Here is a 17,504-nt window from a genome sequence, read left to right on the forward strand (position 1 = left end):
ATGTGATCAGCCCACAATTAATTTACTTATTCAACATAAATTTACTGTGTTCTATATGTACCAGGCAGTCAGCATCCTGGGACTACCTGGGGATGCTGTGGTGAACAAGACAGACAAGGTCCCTATCCTTATGGGACTTACAGACAAAACAAGTAAATAAATAAATGAGATCTCTTCTAATACTGCTGTAAAGGGTGCGTAGGCTTCCAAGAAGAAAGGTCAGCAGAGACTGAAGGTGTTGGGCCACGATGTGCCTAATAGCCATGATTAGAGAAGGGGACCTTGGAGGTCAATGTAAGGAATTTTTGTCATACATAAGGTAGCTGGGATCCATTGGAGGCCTTCAGTTATAGAAATGAAATGGTCTGATTTACATTTTTAAATGACTATGCCTGCAGCAACTTTATGGTCTAAAAAGCCCAGCCTGAAGTTAGATGACTACGCACTCTGAAAATTCAGTTAGATCTGTACGAAAACTCTTTTAACACGTCTCATCTTGTTTCTCTGGTACACTGGTCATAATAAAGCTCTGGGGTATAGCTGCAGAGAGCCAGGGGTCTGAAAGGTTTGAGCCATGTCTTGGTTAAAACTTACTTTCCGTTTGAGGGTTCTGAGCGCTTAGAAAGTTATTATTTTTTTGTGCCTCAATCTCAGCTGTAAATAGGCATAACTAAAGTTCCTATATCATAAGATTTTTGTGAAAAAAGGAGTAACAATAGATGTAAAGCACTGTAATAGTGCCTGGAACAATGTAATAATCTTTCACAAATATTCACTTTTATTACTACTTTTTCAGAGGATCACATGAGATAATGCATCTGAAAGGGTTGGACACAAGTAAAGACTATCTCAATGGCAGCTTTCTCTCTTCTTTTTCTTTTAAACTGAACCGAGAACGCTGGGCTATTAGAGCAGAGTGGCTCGAGGCCAAGCGCAGCCTCAATGTGGTCATTGTCATCGGGCCGCCCCTCCCCCGCAAGGGGCGCATCCCCATGGTAACGCGGGCTATGCCTCTCTCTCCGCCTCCACGGGCCTGCAGACCGGAAGCAGTCCGCGCCGGGGGCTTCTGGGAAGCGGTTTGTAAGCGGTGTTTCTGCGTCTGCCTTGGACAGCGAAGCTGCTACCTCCTGAGCCAGAGGTTTGCGCCGGAATTGGGGGGAAGGGTATGAGGAAGCGGGGGGGACTCAGGGCTGGGGTTTTCGGACCCCTCAGCAGGAGTTGGCGAGGAAGCTTGGCGGGGTCCTTTCTCGGCTTCCCGGGAGTCGCAGAGGAAAGGCCGCTGTCTTCGCGCCCCACAGCTGAGGGGCAGGCAGGGGTCGGAGGGAGGCCTGTTCGAGTCTTCAGTATCTGCGAAGTGTTCTCCATCCCTGTGTCCTGCACGACCCTCGCCTTCCCCCTCCCCCACCGGCCGGTTTTGTTCTATTTTGAGGCCCTGGCTTCTCGCGGAGGGTTCTGGGAGGTATCTCGGTGGGCGGTGCTGACAGGGCGGGCCTTGCGCGGAGGCTGCCGGGACTTGTAGTCCAAGCGGGCCGCGGGCGGAAATGCTGTAGCTTGGCCTCTCTTGGCAAGGTGGCCTGTGGTCATCTGAAGTCAGCTGTCGAGAATGCTGGGGAGGTGGGGGACACAGCAGGACTGCAGGAATGAGGCGGGAAATCACCTCGGACCAGGCGTCCACCGACTCTCGGGGCCCACCTGGCTCTCCATGTTCCACCTAGCAGTGTGTTGTGTAACATAAAAGGAAAACATGATATATAGAAATACTTGAGCCATTTGACACTGTAGAAATATTGCCTAGATCCTATTTTTAAGGCCGCTACACCTCAGAGTACTTAAATATCTATATATTATCTGTCTGTTGTGGTGTTTTGTGATTCCTAATTTTCATCTTGACTGGTTAAGTAAGTTTTCTTAAGTTACTGTTTTTAGGGTTCTCTGGGCCCTGAATAAGTGTGTAGAGAGTGTTTGCATGGCTCATTCTTCCCACGTGTGGTATAACTATATAAAGGAAAGGATCGCAAAATAGTACAAAGATTCTCTGCAGGTAGAGTGTAGGAAACGTTATGAGTCATCAGATGTAAGGAAAGACTGGGCTACTGCAAGAAGTTAGAACGGTTCTGAGAGTACTTTTTCTTAAGAGTAAGTTTGTTGTCATTAATACTAATGCCTGTCATTATAAATTTAAATGTATTTATGGTGTGATGGGTGACACTATTATTTGCATATTATTATGCAGAATATTTTACTTTTTTCCAATATTATGTGATCTGTTACTGAGCAAGTGAACATTTTTCTTCACATTTTGTCTCAGTTCTTAAACTTTCTAACATTTTGAAACTTTTTTTTTAATCCTAGAGTAACTGCCTTTTTAAAAAACAATACTGAGTATTTAGCCCAAGGCCTGTAGCACAGTAGGCAAATAAATGATCTACCACTAAGCTACATCACCAGCCCTTCCACCCTGAGGCTGGCCTCAGACTTGCTATCTTCCTGCCTCAGCTTCCCAAGTAGCTGGAATTAAAGGCATGTGCCACCATGCCCAGCTTTTTAAACTTTTTTTTTAGTACCCAGGATTGAACTTGGGACCTTGTGCTTTCAAGGCAGGTGGTGGAACCACTGAGCTAAATCCCCAGCCCAATATTGTTTTTTTAAAAGGTAGTTACTTCTGAGTTGACTTAAGTATATCAGAGGAACCAGTCCTGAATTGCAAATAATGCGTTCCAGGGTTATGCAGGTTTAAAAACACTGACGTACAGCTCTTGGATTCTTTTGATTACTGAAGTAGGGTTTGTTGCCTTTGTAGGTCATAGATTGCAGACTTTCTCTGTAAGGAGCCAGATAGTAATACCAAGTTTTTTAAGTCATGTGATTCCTGTTGAAACTATTCAACCCTGCCCCTCACAATTCATAGCATGAATTGTGAATGAATTAAATGATTTATGGAGACAGACATTTTAATTTCATGTTTTCATGTGTCAAATTTTTTTAACCACTTTAAAATTTATATACTATTTTTGGTCCAACTTTGTATAAAAATAGGCAACTGGCTAGATTTGGCTATGAGCTGTAGTTCGCCAGCTCTGGGAATGTTAGCTCTTGAAATTTTTAATCCAGTAAAAAGAGCAAATATGTTTTCCCTTATCAATTTAAATCCACGTTTTTAGGAAGATATTTAATCATTTATGTATTTTTTTATTTTTTGTACTTCAGGAGTACCTGTAACGAACAAAAGCGTGGTACTTCCCTGAGGCTTACATTCTGCCTTGTCTTTTCCTGAAGTATAAATCAGGATGTCTACACAGTCAGTGGAAGAAGATTCAATACTTATCATCCCAACTCCAGATGAAGAGGAAAAAATTCTGAGAGTAAAGTTGGAGGAGGATCCCGATGGTGAAGAGGGATCAAGTATCACCTGGAACCATCTCCCTGACCCAGAGGTTTTCCGACAGCGATTTAGGCAGTTTGGATACCAGGATTCCCCAGGGCCCCGTGAGGCTGTGAGCCAGCTTCGAGAACTTTGCCGTCTGTGGCTCAGGCCAGAGACGCACACAAAGGAACAAATCTTGGAGCTGGTAGTGCTGGAACAGTTTGTTGCCATTCTACCCAAAGAGTTGCAGACTTGGGTCCGAGAGCATCATCCAGAGAATGGAGAGGAAGCAGTGACAGTGTTGGAGGATTTGGAGAGTGAACTGGATGACCCTGGACAGCCGGTGAGCCTGCTTGTGTCACTTTTCCTGAGTCAGAACCACTGACATACCGGTAGGCAGAGCTGCTGTATTAATTTCCACCCAACTGTGTTAGAACTGTGTATGTTTATACCTTCTCCCCTGTTCCCCAATCACGCCCCATTATCTGTACTTCTTTGCCGCCGTCTAGGCCTCTCCAGTGGTTTCTCTTGTGTGTTTTCTCAACTGAACCAAAATCTTAATTATTTCTAGGTTTCTCTCCCTCGACGGAAACGGGAAGTGCTAGTAGAAGAGATTGTATCTCAAGAAGAAGCTCAGGGATTGCCAAGCTCTGAGCTTGATGCTGTGGAGAACCAGCTGAAGTGGGCATCCTGGGAGCTCCATTCCCTAAGGCACTGTGGTGAGGACCAAAACTCTAGACTGGAATGTTGGCCTTTTCCCAGAGCTCTTTGCTTGTTCTTACGAAGAGGGTAGGGGTTGTCACTTTTATCCTGATCCCCCAGACATACTGTAAGATAGTGATGGTGAACCTTTTAGAGACCAAGTGCCCAAACTGTAACTCAAAACCCACTTATCACAGAGTGCCAAACTGCAATTAAACCTGAATGCTGATATTTTTTAGAAAAAACAACTCATACATTAACATCTTCTGTCCTAAAAGAAAAGCATAACAGAGCTTTCAGAGTTACAAACAGCTTTTTATTGAAAGGTAAAAGTTTGCATTTGGTGTGCTTTTGCACAGTTAGTGTGATCTTTGCTCTAGTATGCATACTGATAATTTGTCAGAATTCTCCTTTGCAGCTGCTACAATGCTAGAAAATTTCTTACAGATTTCCTGATGGCTCGTAGGATTGCCTGCAAATGTTGTAGAATTTTCTAAATGCCTTCTTAGATTTGGAAAATATTTCAGCTGCCTACTTTCAAGGTTGGGGTGACTTGGCTTGTGTGCTAACAAGAGAGGCCTCTGCATGCCTGCTGTAGCATGCATGCCATAGGTTTGCCACCATTGCTATGAGATCTTGGTTTTTTTCTGACAATTGATGTGCTGGCATCAGGGTTTTTTATTCCTAAACATTAACATCTTCAGCCTTTTCCCTTTCAAGGCATCTTTCCTGATTACTGGTATTTGTCCATGTCAGGCTAGAATTTGTCTTACTTTGAACCAGCATCTAGCCTATAAACCAGGTCTCTATATTGTAGGCAGTATTACCCATTTATCATCTGTCTTATATCTTTATGTTTCAGTCTTTTGCTTAATCTTATTGGTACAATAAGCTTACCTGAGCATCTTTTTTGTTTTTATTATTAATATTATTAATTTTTGTTTTCTTCCTTGCAGTACTGGAGATTGAACCCAGGGCCTTTGCACCAAGCTACACCTTTGCTCCTTGCCCCCCCCCCCTTTTTGTCTTGAGACAGGGTCTTGCTAAATCACTAAATTGCCTAGGATGGGCTTAAACTTGTGATCCTCCTGCTTCAGCCTCCAGAATGCCAGAATTATAGGCATGTGCCACCATGCCTGGCTCTAATGTTTTTGTATATTGTGTATCAGTGAAATCTTTCTTAATTTTTAATTATTTCTGTTTTCTTTCAAATCCTACCCAACAGTAAATTTTTTCTAAGAGTTTTTGTAGAAATGACTTTTGGGGTAAATACTTTCTCTAAGTATTTATGCAGAAATAAGCTCCTTAGCTATAATAATGCTTGAATGCAGAAATATTTTTAAATCTCATAATTGTAGTAATTCACTTACTACATGGATTCCCAATATATTGACTATTAATGGCATATACGTACATGCATATAACCCTATATAACCCTGTATGTTCCTAAAACTGGTAGATTTCATTTTATATTGATATGAGTTTAAATGAAATTTTGTTTGAGACCACTTTGGGAATCATTCCTTGAAGTAGTTGGCGATAATGCTGGTGTGCTTAGACAGAATGAAGTCTGAGCAGATTTTCTTCTCTTGCAAGGAAACATTGCTAGCAAATCACAGCTTCTGGGATACAGCTGAAATCTGCTGGTTATCTGCAGTGTTGTATGTTTTCTAGGGCATTTTTCTGTGAAGAAAGCTTAAGAACTAGCCTTTGGTCTTTGAACTAGTCTGGTTTTTTGGCATTTTCTGGGGTAGAAACTTCTTCCTTTTTGAATTTTAGAATAATTTTTAGAATAATAATTTTAGAATGCAGCTATTTTAAATAGCTACATTCCAGCACACTAGTCCTTCCACATTTGGGAACTTCCTTTTCTTTTTGTGCTGATTGTCTCCGTGTAACCTTCAGTCACTTCTCTGTTCATGTGTCCAGTCCTAACTAACTTCCTCTAACCCTTTAGTCCCCTCTCCTTTTTCCTCTCTCCCTTCCTCTGCCTTTTCTCCCGACTTTGTCCTTTTGTTAAATCCTGTACCTTTGACCACTTTGAGTGCTCCTGTTCACTGTATATCACCTGTGTGTCTGCTCTTTAAGGGTTGAAGTTTCAGGGAATTCTTAAATGTGACTTGTGCTTACCTCCCCCTACAGGTGGGTAAAGGTATCTCATGTTGATAATTGAGGCTTTTCTTTTCACTGAACACATCTCACTTAGGCCTAGCAGTAGAAATTTTTCTAGGCATCATGACAAACACCAAACAGGACAAGCTTCTTTTTCTGATACTGGGGATCGAACTTGGGACCTTGCGTTGGCGAGACAGGTGGCGGAACCACTGAGCTAAATCCCGGTCCAGGACAAGCTTTTTTTTTGGTACCGGGGGGGATTGAACTCGGGTCCTTGTGCTTTCGGGGCAGGCGGTGGAGCCACTGAGCTAAATCCCCAGCCCCAGGACAAGCTTTTTTAAGAGTAAACCTTTTGTTTATTAAGGGTATATTGAATTTTAAGTGTCATGTCTCCAATTAACACATGATGCCCTCTGGTTATCTTCAGTCTCTTCATATTCAGACTCCTGGGTATTCCTTTTAGTCTAACTTTGGCTGTGACATGCCTTGTCTTGCTCATTTTTAGAAGTAGTTACAGATTTTTTTGTTTTTTGTTTTGGTACTGGGGATCGAACTCGGCTCCTTGCGCTTGCGCAGCAGGCGGCGAAACCACTGAGCTAAATCCCTGGCCTACACCTTTGTGTTTTGATGTAATTTCTTTCTTAAAGGAAAGAACATTATAATGATTTTCTAATGGTTCTTTACTAAAAAATTTTATCCAGATCTTGCTATATCATTTTTGACTGTTTCCCTAACAGTCTTAGAATCTACCATTTATAACCTTCTTGACTATGTTTTCCCTAGATACAAGCTTTTAAGTTACCATGTTCTTACCTTATCTCATAATCAGTCGTTTCATTTTTTTCTTTTCTGGAGTAGACAGCTTTACCAGTAGTTTTCAGAGTACTATTTATAGATGTGTACAAGCTGGGGTGTTTTGTTTGTTTTTTTGCAGTACCAGGAATCGAACTCAGAATCTTGCTCTTGAAAGGCAGGTTCCACTGAGCCACTGAGCTAATTCCCCAGCCCTGTACAAGTTGTTTTTATGTTTGGTTCATTAAAAATTCTTTTTCTTGTTGTTTTTTCCCTAAATAGGAAATGAGTGTTGTTTGCATTTTCTTTTTATTTCAGATGATGATGCTAGGACTGAAAATGGAGCTCTAGCTCCAAAGCAAGAGATTGCTTCGGCTGTAGAATCTCACGAAGTTCCTGGGACTCTCAATATAGGTGTTCCTCAAATTTTTAAATATGGAGAAACCTGTTTCCCAAAGGGCAGGTTTGAAAGAAAGAGAAATCCCTCTCGAAAGAAACAACATATATGTGATGAATGTGGAAAGCACTTCAGTCAGGGCTCAGCCCTTATTCTTCATCAAAGAATCCACAGTGGGGAAAAACCTTATGGATGTGTCGAGTGTGGGAAAGCGTTCAGCAGAAGTTCCATCCTTGTACAACACCAGAGAGTACATACTGGAGAAAAACCTTACAAATGTCTTGAATGTGGGAAAGCCTTTAGCCAGAATTCTGGGCTTATTAATCATCAGAGAATCCATACTGGGGAGAAACCTTATGAATGCATTCAGTGTGGGAAATCCTATAGTCAAAGCTCAAATCTTTTTAGACATCAGAGAAGACATAATGCAGAAAAACTTTTGAATGTTGTGAAAGTTTAAGAAGTTACAAAAAAAAAATCAGCACTCAGGTCTTTTTCTTCAGAAATGAAGACAAAATTTAAAACATGAAGTGATACAGAATAGTTTTTTTCCTGTTGACTCTCAGAAAATCTACTGGGAAATGCTAAAAAAATCTTCACTCACCATGATTATTTTATCTTGAAAGAAATGATGTTAGCCTGCCTAGAAACTGAAATTTTAAACTTAATTCAGGTGTTAATGCCTAAATTTTCCATGTGATGGTTTTTTTTTCCAAATAATGAATTACTTGGTTCTTTGTCCCTTTCTTAAAAGTTTCCTTTTTCAGACAGATAACTTATTTCTGTGTTGATCATTGAAATGTTCTTTGTAAGGATACATTCCCTTCGCCTTTAAAAGGCAACATAGGGATTATAAGTCTGAAAAACATTTTAAAACCTTTTTTTTTTTTAAACTTACTGTTCTGTTTCCTTTTACCTAATTTGAATATACATTTAAGAAAATAGAAGCTAAAAGATGGCTAAAAGCCTCAAAATAAAATGAGCCTTAAGATTTCAGAGAAGTTTTAGTGATAAAACTTCAAAAAGTGAGCAGGACATCTAGATTGGGAAAGATATACAAATACTTTGACCTTATCATTGAAGTATATCAGTTTAAGTGTAGTCATTGCCTACAGAAAAACTTTTAAAAACACATTTAATCTGGGGGCATCTTATTAATGAAAATGTTTTCCCATATGTCATTAAAAATAGTTTAAAGAATAAGCAATTATAAAGCTGAAGGTAGAAATTAGAACACTAAGAATTTGCAGTGAATGGCAGTTATTGAAAAGCAGATGTTTTGGCTTTTAGAAGAAGAGATTCAAAGATCTAATGCATTCTTGTTTTGCCTTTATCTTTGTTGCGAACAGCGTATTCCCCAATAGGTGGGCAACAAGTGTCAGGTTTGCTCTTTTTATTTCTTTGGTACAGAAGGGTTGAACACCAGACTAAAAATAGTCTTGCATTTATTAAACATTTTTCTACTGACAAGGCACTGTGCTAGGTACTGTAATCCTACCATAAGTGGGTAGGTATTTCTTCCACTGTAAATCATAGGGGGTTTGATACAAAGCTGTTTTGTTTTATGTAGTTAGCTTCTTTTCCCTGTCAGCATTCCAAGAGGAGGTCACTGCTGAGATTCTCAGAGCCATAGTTCTCTCACCAGGGTGTTGTATTTGGAGGGAAAGGAGGACTCAGCTCAAAGAGCTAGCTGGCTCTCCAGCATTCTTCAGAGGTGAGTCCAAGATATACTTTATCACACTTTGGCAGTTTATAAATCTTAAAAAAAACTGAACAATCTAGTAGCATTGAGGTTGTACCTATCGGTGAGGTTGAATGGACTGTTCTACTTTAAACAACTAGGCTATTAACAGCTAGTTTATTAACTATCAGAATTGATTGAACTATTTTTTTTTAAATTTTCAGTCTTAACACATTTAAAAAATGTATTAAAGTAATACATTGTAGTAGTAGGATTATATACTCCTTGGCTGAGAATCCCAAGTACTGTGGTTCTATTATTTAGTGGAAAACTCGGGAAGATAAAGCATTGAGTATGAAAAAAGGCTTTTCAGAAATGGGCATCACGGTATGGAAAATGATCCATGTTAATACAGATATTTAGTAGTTCCAGATATTTGGGTTATATGAGGTGCTTGGATCAGATTTTAAAATGGAAGGTGAGATTTGCATGAGCCTGTTAAAAAGCATAGTAGTGCTGGGCCAGCTGGTGGAAAAGTGAGGCAGAATGGAGCTTGTTTATAGATTTTCTGATAACAATTATAAGAAACGTGCTTTATAGATTAAGATTTATTGAAGTATAAATATGTAGTAATGATATAATGTATTTTAAGTTATACAAGAAAATGTAGGGACTTTTGTTTGGGTTTTTTACTCTTTGTGGCTGAGAGGAAACAAGTCAATGTCTAATAAAGCTATAAACTCCTCTGCTCTTAAGTAAAATGATCTTGGGTTGATTGATTTATTTATTTATAACTGGCTTTTTTCCAAGTAGGTTTTGAGGTGGTATATTTGGAAGACTGCTGGGATGAAAGAATTTTTGTGTTAGAGTAGGTAAGAAGGAAGTGGCCTCTCAGGCTGGAAAATTCATGCTTTTAAATGTCTTATATATTGCCCGTATATAAGGAAGTTTCCCTGTGATAGATTTGTCATAAATACCAAAGATACTTGGTAATGTGAGAGCACAGAAAAGGTAGCATTAGAGTTGGCAAATATGTTTTTTGTCTTGCCAGCTCTGATACCTGTGCATTGTTTAGAAAGGATTCTGAGGCTAAGGCAAGGCTTTGTGGGGAAAGAGGACTGGACCAAAAATAATTGGATGATACACGGGGAAAGGAAGTAATGAGATGTGCACTCACCATCTCCAGCTAGGCTTAAGTCCCTGTGGACAAGTTGGTTCAAAATAACTAGTGTATTATGATATCATCCAGACATTGATTTATACCCACACAGATAATCGTGGTAATTTGGGGGGATGCTTAGCTTCTAATGAAGTGGTGATATGACAGTTACCAACCAGTGGCCCAACCAGGACTCTGGTTAGCAAATGAAACTTGTGTTAGGGCGTGCAGACTGCTGGTGACCTGCTCAATAGCCACTGAGCATTTCTAGTTGCTATTACATTTTCTTCTGGTTTTCTGGGAGGTTATGCTTTTCACATTGACACTCAATTGACATTTGATCATTTAGCAGTGTTTGGAGGGAAAGGTTACATGTATTGAAATATTCATGATAAGCATTGAATTTGTCACTTACCCCTATCACTTCTGTAGACTAGGAAATCAAGATTCAGAGACTTGCATGTGGCCAATTAGAGCTAAAACTCAAATCTAGTTTTCTGGACTCCCAAGACACTTTTTCACTGTGCTGAGTAATGCCTGCTAAATCTTAGTTGATAAATACTACATTTATATGTTCTATGGTTAGCATGCTCATCTGAATTTTTTACAGTACAGAAATGTAAAATGAAAAGGTCATTTCCTTTCATAGCCTTACCCAGAAGTGATGATAATGTGGTTTGTTCTTCCAGATTTAGCCATACACAAGTTTAAGGAAAAAAAAAAAGTTAATAGCTGACACTTAGGGTTGCTGTGTACAAGCACCAGTTGAAGTGCTTTACCATGGATTAACTCTTAATCTTTGGCAATGATATGAGGTAGGTACATGCCCCATTTTAACCAACCCCATTTTGACATATATTAAGTTCTTTATAGATACAGATAGAGTATATTTAACATTCCTGTACATATATTTTGCTACCTATGTGGGTATTTCTGTAATATAAATAGCTAGAAATGGATTTATTGGTTAGGGAATGCACATTTGACATTTTTGAGAAATACCATCAAAAAGATTGTCCAATTTATAACTCCATTGATAGTAAAAATGCCTGCTTTCCTACAGTCCCACCAACACTGCACCCTTAAAAGATTTTTGCCCATTTGATAGGCAAAATGTGTTTTATCTTTTTGTTGTGCCTTTCTTTGATTAATGGGGAGGAACATTTTTTCATGTTTATTGGCCAGTTTCATTTCCTTTGTCAATTGCTTTCATTTATTTTTCTTTAATTATGAAAGTATAAATGACTGCCTTCTAATATAAAATTTAATTGATATACAAGTGTAAGAACAAACACCATTTTTCCTGGGCTCCCAGTCACATTCCACTTTCCACAGTTTAGTATATTTCCTTCTACTACCCTTTCCATACATTTCCATATGATTAGACATAAGCATATAAACACTTTTTACATAAATAGGGTCATATATAGGAAATCCTTTTTTGTTTCAAAAATTCTGAGGTCTTTAAATTTCTTCAGTGGTTGAATGGGATTAAATACTATGACGATAACATTATTTATTCTCCATTTTTCTTGTGCTATTATATTGCCAAAGTAAACATCTTTTTCAGATGTCTTTGAGCATATGAGTGAATATTTCTTTAGATTGGAGTCCTATAAAGTGGATTGTTGGGTTGAAAGGTTTGCCATCTGACAGACCTACCTTAGCCTTCCAAAATATTTTCATAACATATATTTTCACCAACTGTATGGAAAGTGTTCATTTCCCCATATAGCCTTACCTATACTTGATAGTCTGTTGGGCAAAAGAGAGAAAATCCTTACCTTGTTTTGCATTTCCCTGATAAGTAGTGAAGTTGGGTTATATTCATGTTTATTGGTCATTTATAGTTTTAACATTGATTGTACCTTTTACCTGCTTTTCTCTTGGGCTATGTGGATATTTGTTGCTTTTGTTTGTTTATCATCTCTTTCCTCATCTAGTAACAAAACTCTTATTTATTGTGGTGAACCCATTCCGTGTGGCTTAGGTGAACACATAAACAAGCTTGGTCTCCTGAGTCCCATAGCTCCCTAGCCACAGCAATTAAAGAATGGACATATAATTTAAGCCAGCTAAGGAGAGCCCTCAACAGAACTGCTGTAACTACTGGAAACAAGGTTTTATGGAGATCCCAGGAAGCAAAGATAATGTAAGCCTGAACTTGTACCATATGGAGAAAGTCTGTCTGTGGAGAAACTTGGAGGCTAATAGAAATGGAAAGAGAACTAAGTTCTGATGTCATTTTCCTGGAGGCCCTCAATCCAGCTGTGCCTAAAGCCTGCCCTACCTCCGGACTTTAAAGTTTTGTGAGCCAATAAAGTCCCTTTCTTGTTTTAAGATAATTGGATTTGGTTTTTGTCCTGATTAATATAGGTTATTTGTATTTTCTTATTGATTTGTAGAAAACCTTTGTAATTTTAAATTCTAAACTTATACTTCATGCGCTATATGTTAATAAAACTAGCATGGCCTTCCATGATTTGGCCTCTCAACCTCTGCCATTTGTTACTTCACCCCAGTTCCTACACCACACCACACACATATAGTTGACAACAATAAATGTTGGCACTGAAAAAAGTCTGGATTAACACCTTTTGACACAACTGCCTCTTTAGAACTTCTCATCCTTCCTCCAGATTAATTCATCTGGGACTCCAGGACTAGGTATTAACGCTACTAAGTCTGCTGCATCCACCTAACACTGCTCTTGGAGCATTCCCTTCAAGCATCTGCTACATATGAAGACAATTTGGCAGTTTCTTAGAAAATTAAAATACTCTTTCGTATACGATTGAGCAATTGTACTCCTTGGTAGTTAACCAAAAGAGTTTAAAACTTACATTCACACAAAACCTACACACAGATGTTACAGCAGCACTGTTTGTAACTGCTAAAAATGTCCTTCAGTAGGTGAATGGGTAAACTGGTAATTCTAGACATTGGAATATTAGTGCTAAAAAATCAGCTATCAAGCTGTAAAAAGAAAACTCAAAGGCACATTATTAAGTGAAAAGCAATCTGAAAGATTATGTGATTCCAAATATATAACAATCTGGAATAAGCAAAACCATGGAGATACCTAAAAGATCAGTGGTTGCAGAGATTAGGAGATGGTAAGAGCACAGAGATTTGTCAGAACCCATGAAATGTACCACACTAAAAGTGATTCCCTAATGTAAACTGCTTTGGGTGATAGTGATGTGTCACTGTAGGTCCATCAGTTGTAACCAATATACCACTCTGGCAGTAGACACTGAAAATGAAGCCTATACATATGTAGAGATACGGAATATATGGAAGATCTCTACCTTCTCAATTATGCTGTAAGCTCAAAACTAAAAAAAAATGAGATCAACTGAAGTACCACTTAGAGAAAAATTTATAGCAATACAATACCTATACTAGGAAAAAAAACAGTTCTCAATTACCTCAGCTTCTGTTTTAAGTAGAATGACATACTAAACCCAAATTTAAAAGGAAAGACTAGATTGGAAATTAAAATAGAAAACAAAAATGAGCAAACAAGGATGAATTTCTATAGTCTAATCCAAAAGCTATTTTGTAAAGATTTTTTTAAAAAGTTCTAGCCAAATTGATCAGGAAAAATACAAATTATACTAGTAATTAGAGGGGTAACATTATTATACAAATTCTCCATATAGCATTCTAGCCAAGCTTGCTAACTGCCCTATTTCTGATTCCAGTCCTCATTTCTTAACATTTATGTAGCTGTCAGTAGTATTTTGCATAGTTGTTGCATTTTATTTGGTTTCTAGAACAACAATTCACATTTCTTCATCTCTGGATTTAATATGTTGGAGCTCCTGAAGACAGGTTTGCAACCTCATTTCCTTCTATATGCATTCCCTTGTTGATCTCATCTGGTCTTTGATTCTAAAGTCTATATCCTCAACCTAGGACTCCACTTTGAACTCCAGACTCATCCCTTTGCCTACCAGATATCTCCACTTTGATAATGGCCTTAGTTTGGATTCCTGATAAAACAGCTTAAAAGAAAAAATCTATTGCTAGCACATAATCAGGGTGATATATTTCCAGAAAAAGATGGCTGAAGGTAAATGGAAGGTGAAGCAAGGGAGACAAATAAGAGTAGGTATTATTGAGACATGCAGCTCCTAAAGAGGCACAGCTGTTTGCTTGGTCTCACTGAACACAATGTAAGCAGTATAAACTATGTCACTTCGCCATGGGCTGCAGAGAAGAAAGACTTCTGCAGATTCTCCTCTCCCTCTGGCTGAGCTTCCCTTACAGAGCATCAGCTCCTCCACACTTGCACTATTCAGCCTGTCGGGCAGCAAGAATGAGAAAACCAACAACATAAGATGGTACCTTGGCCAGTGATTAAGCAGGAGTCAGGAGCCTAAGGGGTGGATGGTGTCAGGCAATCTTAAAGAGTCATCAGTAACATAAAACAGAAAACTCTGGCCCTACAAATAATGAGGCTTATAATCTGGGTTTGGCAGTGTCTGGAGATGTTTTTGGTTGCCATAACTGAGGAAGGAAGGGTTGCTCCTGGTCTCCCAGATAGAGACCAGGGATGGTATTAAACATCCTATAAATCTACAGGATAGCCTTCCACAGCAAAGAATTATCTGGCCCAAAATGTTAATGTGCAGAGTGTGAGAAGTTCTAAGACATTTTTTGCCAGATTTCTCCACTGTCGTTACTATTCCATTTTTACTCTCTATGCCAAGTGAACAGTTCCCTGTCCCCTCTGAAGGTATGGAGTTCAAATACAACACTCCACACAGATGATTAAAATCTATACAATTTGGAATTCTTCTATAAGAAAGATTTATCTCTTCCATATGGACTCATAACATTTATTTGACTGTAGGAACTCTTGCAGGTTGGCTCTTGTGTTCCTTTGACATGCCTTTATCCTGTTTTTTGAGTTCTACTACAAGATGGTCCAGGTTCATCTTATATTTTCCCAGCCTTAGCCTTAGGATCAACTGTTTCTTAAAGGAGCCCAGGTTACTTTAATTTGGAGAATGGTATTTAGAAACCAAGGTCTAGTTATGCTTTTTTTTTTTTTGGTACCAGAGATCAAACGCAGGTCCTTGCGCTTGCGCAGCAGGCGGTGAAACCACTGAGCTAAATCCCCGGCCCCTAGTTATGCTTATTGATACTAAGGTATCATTGCTTCTGGGTCTTCTTGGAGAATAGGGGTCATTGTTAGTACATATGTGTGTACTGTATACTAACACATGTATAGACACATGTTCTGTCCTCTGTGTACTGTGTTTTTTTGTGTGTAAAATGTATATATGTGTTAATATTGATGTCTCTCAGTCTAACGTTTATGGTAATCTTTGAACACTGAATATTGCGCATGAAAAATTCCAGTCTCTGGATGAGGTTGTCATCTTACAGGAAAACAAATTTCAGGAGCTTTACAAAGTTTTTCCTTTTCTTTCTAATTATAACTAAACTCTACCTATTCTGAGAACTAATGAGTTATCTTGTCCTGCCTTTATGGTTACATTGAGCCATGTATTTTCTGGATAGTCCCTATCACTATACAACATATACTTTATTTGAAGAGACAAGTATGTTCTTCATATATATTACAAAACCCTCCCAAAGCCTTGCCTATGTAATTAACAGTATCTGCTAAATGGAAATACTAATTGTATAATTATGGGGGATATACAAAGTAACTGATAGTAGAACCTACCAAATGGTTAATACTAAAAAGGCAATTGGAATTTTTATTTTTAAAAATTATTTTTGTTATTCAGTTGAGAACTTTACATTTATGTTGCCTTTAATCAATACATCAGAAAAAAAGATGACTGTTGCCATTTTTAAAATAAGATCAAAAGTTATAAAAAATTTTTAGACAAAATTTGTACACAGATTAATCATGTAGGTAATACTTCAGCTACTGTATGGTGAAAATCCACTGTCTTCTCTATACTAACACATTTCTAACACCAGATGTGTGTAGGCTTTTCCCACACCAATTTTCTAGATAGCAACTGGGTGTCCTACAATTCAATTATAACTCTACCTAGAGTTGTCATAGACCCTTCAGGTTAAGCATTCAGTCCCACAAGACTGCCCCCTTCCACTTCAGGGCCCCACTTCAGGCATAAATTACATGTCTATGTTTTCACTGTTATTTCTGACTGGCTTTAAATCAGAGGTTTCTGTAACCCCTAGAATGGCTCATGGAACTCAGAAAAAGTTTATTTAGGAGACTGCTGGTTATTATTAATAAAAAATACAATACTTGGGATCAGCTGGGTGGAAGAGACTAGGGCAAGTTGTGTGGGAACAGACAGATCTTATCCCTTCGTTATGCTCCACTTTCCATTTAACTTCTGAGTTTACCAACTTGGAAGGTCTTTGAATCTTGTCCTTTTGGCATTCTATAGAGGCTTCTTTATGTAGGCAGAATTGATTAAATCATTGGCTGTTGGTGATTGAAGTCAATCTCAGCCCGTCCTCTCTCAGAGGTCAAGTTGGGGTAGGGTAGGACTACTGAAAATTCCAATCCTCTAATCATAAGTTTTGTTTTCCTGTCAACTAGCCCCATCCTGAGGTTCTCTAAGGTCTTTTCCAAAAGTTGTCACATAAACTTTGGCGTGGTTGAAAGGGGGTTGTTATGGATAAGAAAACATTCTTTTCATCTTTGCTTTCCACTCCTTTCATCTTAACCGTTCTTATCACTTAGGAAATTCCAAGGAACTTTAGGAACTTGTCCTCCTGTATTCATGATTTTGCTTTCTGTGATTTCAGATATTCATAGTTAGCCTTGAAAATATAAATATAAAAATAAATGGAATATTCCAGAAATAATAAATTCATAAATTTATGAGCAGTGTCACAAAATTTTGCACCATCTGGCACCACTTCTCTCTTCATGTGAATCATCTCTGTTCAGGAAATCTGTCTTGGCTCTTTTCTCATTACTGGAACACAGGAGCTGACACCCACAATGCTAAGGAGGACGGTTTATTTTGGCTCACAGTTTGTAGAGGTTTCAACCCACAGTTGGTTGGCTTCAAGGCAGGAGAGCATGGGAGAGGTCTATGGCAGAGAAGAAAGAGCTCATGGCATGCAGAGGGAAGTGGAGATCGAGGGAGGAAAATCATCCTTACAGGCCACGCCATGAGCTCCCAACAACACATTTAGCTATAAACTTATTCACAGACTAATTCATTGGTGAGTATCACATCCCCACAAACATCACCTCTTCAAATCCCCACTTATGAATGCAAGAGGCTTTGGGGGGACATTTTTTGGGGAATAAGACCCAAGT

At 38.7% G+C, this 17,504-nt stretch overlaps 1 protein-coding gene across 2 annotated transcripts; it reads left to right on the forward strand.

Annotated features, from left to right (window-relative positions):
- Positions 1 to 1,025: 1,025 nt before the first annotated feature.
- On the forward strand, positions 1,026 to 12,555 carry Znf24 (zinc finger protein 24). Of its 2 annotated transcripts, none has more exons than XM_004855211.4 (4): positions 1,026 to 1,138; positions 3,208 to 3,707; positions 3,936 to 4,083; positions 7,292 to 12,555. In XM_004855211.4, exons 2-4 carry the CDS (start codon positions 3,288 to 3,290, stop codon positions 7,828 to 7,830), a joined length of 1,107 nt encoding a protein of 368 aa, XP_004855268.1. In that variant the 5' UTR covers positions 1,026 to 1,138; positions 3,208 to 3,287; the 3' UTR covers positions 7,831 to 12,555. The 2 variants fall into 2 exon arrangements, with proteins under 2 accessions (XP_004855268.1, XP_012931454.1); XM_013076000.3 differs by having other exon boundaries at positions 1,038 to 1,138; positions 3,277 to 3,707.
- Positions 12,556 to 17,504: the final 4,949 nt, after the last annotated feature.

This window comes from Heterocephalus glaber, unplaced genomic scaffold (assembly GCF_053883595.1).
Source record: "Heterocephalus glaber isolate CG9 unplaced genomic scaffold, H.glaber_assembly_v1.0 deba00000331, whole genome shotgun sequence".
Lineage (NCBI taxonomy): Eukaryota > Metazoa > Chordata > Mammalia > Rodentia > Bathyergidae > Heterocephalus > Heterocephalus glaber.

Coding starts and splice junctions, on each gene's coding strand:
- Znf24 (XM_004855211.4), top strand. CDS start 3,288: ATGTCTACACAGTCAGTGGAAGAAGATTCAATACTTATCATCCCAACT. Junction 3,708..3,935: donor TGGATGACCCTGGACAGCCG/GTGAGCCTGCTT, acceptor AATTATTTCTAG/GTTTCTCTCCCTCGACGGAA. Junction 4,084..7,291: donor CCATTCCCTAAGGCACTGTG/GTGAGGACCAAA, acceptor TTTTTATTTCAG/ATGATGATGCTAGGACTGAA.